Source organism: Pleurodeles waltl, chromosome 4_2 (genome assembly GCF_031143425.1).
Source record: "Pleurodeles waltl isolate 20211129_DDA chromosome 4_2, aPleWal1.hap1.20221129, whole genome shotgun sequence".
NCBI classification, from domain to species: Eukaryota; Metazoa; Chordata; class Amphibia; order Caudata; family Salamandridae; genus Pleurodeles; species Pleurodeles waltl.
Window position 1 is genome coordinate 41,055,593 of NC_090443.1, and position 8,342 is coordinate 41,063,934.

Genomic DNA, 8,342 nt, shown 5'->3' on the forward strand with positions numbered 1-8,342 from the left:
ATAGCTGCAGTTAAGTATGTTGTGAAACGGAAAATATTGGTAGAGATAGTTGTGTTTGCTTAAACCTAACCTAGTTACCTTCCTTTCATAATTTCTAATTTTGACTTCTCTAATTGTTGATGAACCTAGTTTCTGACATGTGCCGTGCCCTCTTGTTTTAACACTGAGGAAAAAAGATTTTCAAGGCACATCCACTCTGATGTCCCGTATTCTTGTTATGTTATTGAATTCTATGCATGTGAATCACATGCAGGCCAGCCCCTGCTTTCCTATCTTTCTCTCCGCGCAGTCACCCACAGTATGTTTTTTTCAATGTGCTTTTTCACCTAGAGCATCGTTGATGGTAGTTTGGTTTAATGTGATGTCTTTTTGCTAAGTTGAAACTTTTGTTTACTGCTGGTCCTGATGTTTTCTGTTGCTTTCTCATTTCCTGCAGTATTATGGAATGAAGGAGATGAATTACTATACAGTCCTGTTCGGCGTATCACGGGCCTTGGGTGTCCTTGCCCAGCTTATTTGGAGCCGTGCGCTGGGCTTCCCGCTGGAACGACCCAAGTCCATGAGTACAGATGGCCTCATGAAGCTTGTCAGTATCACTAAGTCTGGCTAATGCCGTTGTCCTGGGGAAAGCCTTACCAACCATCAAGGGAACTTAAAGAGACAGTACAACTTTCGCTTCCAAGGGCCTTGAAAGACTACTTGCATTACTTTTTTGAGCATCAACAACAAAGAGGTTTAGGTATTTATGGTGTAAATAAAGAAGAGGGATATTGGAGATTCCTTTACAGCCCTGTAGGCTGCCCAGGAATGTTTTACCCTGGGGTGGAGTCTAGTAATGTCCTTCCTGTGTTGCAGAAGGGGGTGTCAATGTACGTTTCCAAGCCTCTTGCCCTTGCGGGCTTCCACACTGCTTCACAGACTGGTTTGTATCTGTTTTGCTGTATTTGTTGTCTTCTTCAGAAGGATTGTGGCCCATGAAGGCAAGTACTGCCCCTTTAAACACATGACTGTTGGTGATTTCATTCTGAACAGATTTCGATCCATGCCAGGTGTCCTCATGACTAAACAGAATAACCTGAATTATCTTCTATAATTTATACAGACAAATGCTAATGTTTTTTTCTTTCCCAATTTACTCTTTTGCGGAAATTCACACAGACTCCACTTTGGGCAGTAATGGCTTGCAGTGAAACACACACTTTTGTAATTTGTTTTCAAAGTACTGCTCACATGCTGCTTGAATATCCCAGTATGTCTTTCTTTAGGGGTAGTTAGTTGGCCCATTGCTGTGGTGCTCCGCTTTTGGAAATCATTAGGAAGCTGATCTTTTAGCAGAATTTTACTGGTTTGGGATGGCATGCCATGTAGTCGAGGAGCTCACTGCTTATAGCCAAGCCAGCATGCCCAACTTTGGCTTCTTCTAACTGTCAAATATAGACTCCATCCCCTCCCCTTGCAAGAGTTTTGCCATTGGCCTCCATGCTAATGCCGACACACCATTACATCCCCCATGTTGATAAAACGACCCACATACTGTGGTGCCAGCAGTGGCTGAGGCCTAACTCCTGTGTGCAGTATTCTTGACTTCGACTTCCTCATCTGCTTGGATGTTCCATACTAGTGTCCAGTTTTCGCCCACATGAATATATTTTTTTAGCCCCATGGTCTTCAGTCAAAAGCTTTCAGTTTTCAACTGACCAGTCCTGCAAACCAGTAGTGGGGTTTGGTTTTGATACTCCAGATCCTTCAGCATGGTTTGTTATTTGGGAGTATAAGCTTGTACGTGTTAAAATTAATCTGGGTATTTTTGTGTCTACAGTACTGCTGTTCAGAGCCCCTTTCACTCTGGCAGAATCTTTGCAGATTTTGTAATCTTAGTTTGAAGTAACCCCTAATAAATTCAGGATTAGTCTGTGGGACAGTTGTGCACGACTGACCATGCCACTACATGAGCTTGGGCTTTTGAGCCGTCCCTTCTGCAGGAGGGGCAGCGATTAATACACTCCTGTGACATGTTCCCAAACTCTGTAACCGCTTGTAGCTCTGTTTAATATGAATACTCTACTGTACAACTCAACACTGTATAAAGAATGGATGGATGTCCGGTTTGTCCCAGACTTCAGGTTGTTCTGTTCAACACAAAATAAATGTTTTTATTAATAATTCTATCCTTATTGTGTGTTGTTCTGTGAGCTGAACACTGCCTCGTTTTGTGGAGACAGCATTCACACACGGGGTTACATTTCTGTAAAATTTTATAACAAACCTACTTATAAGGATATTTTCCAAAATTGTATCTTTCATAGATTTGCATGCTTGAATCATCCCCCGTCGTCAAGCTGGGAGCCACATAGTAATCTCTCAACAGCAGTACTATGATGATGTACCTCTAGGTCTAGAACACACTATGTAGTAGCCTAGTCTCCCCTTTCAAAAAGGACCAGACTTCAACCAATTAGAGATAATCCTTTTTTAAATCTCTACCACACATAATATGTGAAGGGAGTTCCCTGAGCTCTGCTCTTTTCCTCACTTATAAGTGACTTTTTCTCCCCATCTAATCATTTGATACTTTGTGTAAAAAAAAAAAAAAAAAAAGTGTATTCACAAGTTTCTGAGATTGACATATAGGGACAGTTAATGTCTGTCTCTGACTCTTTAAAAAATAAAAATAATAATAATAATTCTTCAGATCTTGTGGGACTTGTGGCAAAAAAAGCCTAAACTTTGAAATCCCCATTAACGAGTGTATCTATTATCTGATAGAGTTCTAGCTATAGATTCCTTACCATAGAATATTCCCCAGGTGACTGAATCTGAAAAATGTCAAGCACTGCCCCTACACTAGTAGGTGGCACCGTTTGGCTCAGGGCCAGAAGTGACTAGCACGGTACCTATATAGGAGCCACCCCAGCGGGCTGATATCAGTTGTTTTCTATATGCACCCATCAGCTCAGACCCAGATAGAGAGCTACCCCCAGTCATTTTTTGGCTGACCTTTTCATTGACTTTTTGTCAAAGCTTTTTTTAGATTTTCATCTCCCGGTGAACAAACAGGGCAGGGTGAAGTTGTGTGCGCTTTGTCAAGAGGCCCTCGATCTCTTGACATTTGTGGATTGTCAAGTCATTGTGGCCTCTCTGAACGCAAGAGCAGAGAAACTCCGGTGTTGTTGCCTAGTGGATCACGAGTGGCGTCTTGATCTAGAGGTGGTGCAACGCTTCTTTTAAGAGTGGGGAGAGGCTTGGTTAGATCTGTTCGTCACTGCCAAGAATATGTAATGTCAGCAGTTTTGCAGTTACCTCTGTTTGGCTGTCTTTTTGGGATTATCTTCTGTCATAGCAGAAGGGCAGGGTCCTGCACCAGAACCTGCCTATGCGCTACCTTCATGCTTGGAGATTGAGTGGCAGCATTTGACAGCTTTCGACCTGTCTCCTGAAGTCTGTAATCTTATTCTGGCAGCCAGGCATCCCTCCACTAAGACAGTATACGCCTGCCGTTCGGACAAGTTTGTGGCATGGTGTGCACCCAAGGATATTGATCCTCTTCCTGCACCCTTATCCTAGGTTTTATTGTCTGTTCTTTCTCTCTCTCTCTCTCAGCAGGGCTGTGCTCTGGGCACTGTTAAAGGTTACTTGTCCACCATTTTGGCATTCTTGTGGTTGCCGGACCAACCTTTTTAGGCCGAGCCAAGCATACGGCCTCTTGTATACTTTTAAGTATACTTCTGTAGAATTAAAGCCATTTAATTTGCTAATTTCAGTGTCATTTAAAAATCCTACCTTGCTAGTTGGCAAACATGCCTCTTTATCTCTTTGTAAGCAGGGACCAACCACTGTATAATTATACTTTGTCCTCTTTATCTCTTCTTTAGGAGACTTTTTTTTTTTTCTGTTTCCTGCTCATGTTCGGCAAAGCTTCCCTTTTAATATGCAGAGCATTCTTGCGCACAGCTTAGCTGTAAACAGGGCTGTAAATCCGGCTATCTTGGTCACATTTGCTCTTCCTTAGCTTTCTGGGCCGAGTGATCCTGCGTGCAGTCTCCGGTGGTGGGAGGGAGGACGATGGTCTGCTTGTTTATTTAATTACTTGTTTTAACTTTGGTTGCTTTACATGAGTACCAGCTACACAAATGCAAGACCGATTGCATTGCAAATACTTGTTTGTTCAAGTAAGCTGTTGTGAATAGGTTCTTCAATAGTCTCCAAAATGTTTTCTCCCAGGCCTTTCATCATGCCCCAATGGGATCCTAACCTGGTCACTGCACAACTGCCCACTTCGCCTGATTACCATGAAGATGGCTTTTCCAATGGCCATAACAGCCAGAGGGGGATCAGTGAATTGCAGGTACATTCTGTGCATCTTCTGTATGCCACCTTGTACCCAGACAGGCTAATTCTCCAGACCCTTGCTTCCTTTCTTTGGAATGTTGTAACACCTTTTCCTGTTGGTCAGAATATCGCCTACCATCCTTGCTCTTCCTCGCCCTTCAAAAAAATAAGAGGAGAGACCATCATCTGGACTTAGATCACACAAGACTTCCAGGTGGCCGATCAACCCTTTGTAGGATATGTCGGGGCTAAGAAAGGGAAGGCTGTTCAAAAAAGAACTCACAATGGACAGCTCTCTGCTTAAAGATCTGCTATGCTTAGGCCAAAATATCAACCACCTATGGGCTTGTCTGTTTATTCTACCAAACGCAACTCTGCGACCACTTCAATAGCTCAGGGAGTCCCTGTCCTGGACACCTCTCAGGCAGCAACGTGGGCACCCTTACATACATTGACCAAACATTACTGTCTGGATGTGACAGGCACTTTTTCCACTATGTCCAGCAGCACTTTTTGTTTTAATCTGTTTCACTGGCCCACCTCTGGGGAGGTATTGCTTAGGTATCTATTCTAAGGTAAGGAATCTGCAGCTAGAAGTCTCTCTGAATAATTTACTTACCTTCAGTAACGCCTTATCTGGTAGAGACTTTGTCTAGCCGCAGGTTCCTTACTGATCCTTCCCGCTCTGCAAACTGATTTCATAGGGGCACCCTTGTTAGGGTGTTAGCAATACACAACGGTCTGTCAGCATTCTCCGCCCTTCCATACCTCATGCAGTAATTCGCACAAAAAAACTGAAGTCCGTGCGCTGGGGTGGTGCCTATATAGAACTCTGCGCATGCCACTTCTGACGCAGAGACGAATTACGCCGCCTACTGGCACGCAGGGGTAATGCTAAAAAAGTCCAGATCCAGTCTCATTCCTGGAGAATATTCTAAGGTAAGGAATCTGTGGCTACATAGATTGTTGTCCATGTAAGGTGTTACTGAAGGTAACTTGTTCAGCTCGACCCTAGCCATAAAGCTAAACAATGTGACATAGGCCGCACCTTCTAAACTGTAACCTTAAAGGATAGAGAGGAAGGACTTAATTGGGCTCCAAAAGGTCTGCTTTAAAGAAGTTCTGACTTCCGAAGAAGATTCTGAAGGCACCTCAAGAAAGCTAAAAAAAAATCTAAAAAAGAAAGTCTGAACCATCCACCTAAAAAAGGAACCCCTGAAAAGGTTAAGAGGAAATAAGGAAACCAAAGTCCGTTATTCAAATAGATTGTTCACACTGGTAAATCAAGACTTAAGCCAGAGCTTAAACCACTGGCAAAGCAAACTTTTCAGTTTTACCCAAAACCGATGAAGGCGTGGTCTGCAGTCCTCATGATCCAAACCGGTCAAAAACTATGGCGGTAATGTCATCTGCTGCAAAGACTACTACCTCTTTTTTGACCGCAGTGTCTTCTATTGCTCAATGATGGTTCCACCATCATCCAAGTCACTGTCAAATCTGTGAAGCTCATCACTTTCTGGTATGACTATCCTGTTGATGACACCGTTGTTAACTCCGATAATGGTACCGCTATCAATGTCACTGTCTACAACAAAATGACTCCTCTCCAAAGCAACATTAAAAAAAACTTAAAATCTTCCTAGTAACTAGCAACGGGCACCACAACAACTTTGTTTCCAGAAAAGAGACCTTGTCTGCTCCTAAAGCAGGCATCACCTAGCAAGAGGTCAGCTAACTTGCCACAATACCTGTTTGAAGAATCAAAAGAGGAAGGTATGTTTGGGCCAGCTTATATCCCCACTCGACGTTGATGATAAAGGTTATGATGACTGTTCCCAGGAACAAGAATGGCTTTGACAAGAACCTGTGGAGCATCGATTTCAGCTTAACCTGTCATGCAGGTACCATTAAATCTGGTCATGGATCTATGATTAATGTTGGCAGACTACTTTGCAGGTTTCACTGCAACAACATCGGGGGGAAAAAAAAAAACACCCAGAGTACCACTTTGAAAGCCTACTTCGCTTCACTCACCAGGGGCAGCACCACTTATTCTACAACCAGGTCGCCAGACAACAATGATATATACACAGACGACACAGATGAAGTAGGGACACCTCCATCCTTTTCCCCCTGCTGAAACTTGTTCAGAATTGAATAATTACATTGTGGTGGAAGTGGATACATCGCTAATTTCACTAGATTCTCCACCCCCCTGCCCCGAAAACCACCACCACCACCAACGATGACAAAGGTGGCGTCCACAGCCTTATAAAAAAGGGCTTAGGGCTTCTAAACGATTTGATCCTCCTTTATCAACCAGGGAAACTGATTGCTTTTAGTATGACTTCAAAAAGACAACCAGGAAGATAATTGAAGCAATCCCTGTAGTAACCACATATGGTGAGGAGGCCTCAAAACAATTAAAAAAAAAAAAAAAATCCAGGAACAGCGGCAGATATACTTCCAAGGCTAGACTTAAAAAAAAAAAAAAATAATATCCTAATGACACTCAGATCTATCTTATTGGACAACGAACAGCAGATTCAGTACCGATGCAAGCTCACACATTATAATGAAATCCTGTTCTGTTCCCTTGAAATAGGGAAGAGAGAAAACAAAACATTGCCAAAACAATTTCCACAATGTCAGCCACCACTATAAGAGCTTCTAATGCTCTAGCAATTTCAGCTCACTACAATACAAAAATACAATATATTGCACCTTACCTAGACAAACCTGCCTGAAGACAAAAATAAAAGCAGAGCCCAGCACACGTGTGTGTGTGTGTATATGTTTATATGTATGTGTGTGTGTATATATATATATATATATATATATATATATATATATATATATATATATATATATATATATATATATATATATATATATTGTAGGAAGTTGGCTCTGTATGCACGATTTCAAAGTAAGGAATAGTATGCACAGAGTCCAAGGGTTCCCCTTAGAGGTAAGATAGTGGCAAAAAGAGATAATACTAATGCTCTATTTTGTGGTAGTGTGGTCGAGCAGTAGGCTTATCAAAGGAGTAGTGTTAAGCATTTGTTGTACATACACACAGGCAATAAATGAGGAACACACACTCCGAGACAAATCCAGGCAATAGGTTTTGTTATAGAAAAATATATTTTCTTAGTTTATTTTAAGAACCACAGGTTCAAATTCTACATGTAATATCTCATTTGAAAGGTATTGCAGGTAAGTACGTTAGGAACTTTGAATCATTTCATTAGCATGTATACTTTTTACATAAAACACAATAAGCTGTTTTAAAAGTGGACACTTAGTGCAATTTTCACAGTTCCTGGGGGAGGTAAGTTTTTGTTAGTTTTGTCAGGTAAGTAAATCACTTACAAGTCTCAGGTTTGGGTCCAAGGTAGCCCACCATTGGGGGTTCAGAGCAACCCCAAAGTTACCACACCAGCAGCTCAGGGCCGGGTAGGTGCAGAGGTCAAAGAGGTGCCCAAAACGCATAGGCTGCAATGGAGAGAAGGGGGTGCCCCGGTTCCGGTCTGCCTGCAGGTAAGTACCTGCGTCTTCGGAGGGCAGACCAGGGGGGTTTTGTAGGGCACCGGGGGGGGACACGAGTTCACACAAGAAGTACACCCTCAGCGGCACTGGGGCGGCCGGGTGCAGTGTAGAAACAAGCGTCGGGTTTTCAATGTAAATCAATGAGAGATCAAGGGATCTCTTCAGCGGTGCAGGCAGGCAAGGGGGGGGTGTCCTCGGGGTAGCCACCACCTGGGCAAGGGAGAGGGCCTCCTGGGGGTCACTCCTGCACAGGAGTTCCGTTCCTTTAGGTGCTGGGGGCTGCGGGTGCAGGGTCTTTTCCAGCCGTCGGGAAATGGAGTTCAGGCAGTCGCGGTCAGGGGGAGCCTCGGGATTCCCTCTGCAGGCGTCGCTGTGTGGGCTCAGGGGGGACAACTTTGGTTACTCACGGTCTCGGAGTCGCCGGAGGGTCCTCCCTGAGGTGTTGGTTCTCCACCAGTCGA

The 8,342-nt window shown here is 43.4% G+C and overlaps 1 protein-coding gene across 1 annotated transcript in view; it reads left to right on the plus strand.

The window, feature by feature from the left end:
• The window catches only part of CS (citrate synthase), a 144,594-nt gene extending 142,426 nt beyond the window's left edge, over positions 1 to 2,168 (plus strand). Inside the window, exon 11 of the mRNA XM_069230551.1 lies at positions 437 to 2,168. Coding sequence (XP_069086652.1) covers positions 437 to 610 — 174 coding nt within the window. The 3' untranslated portion in view covers positions 611 to 2,168. The remainder of the gene's footprint in view (positions 1 to 436) is intronic.
• The last annotated feature ends 6,174 nt before the right edge of the window (positions 2,169 to 8,342 follow it).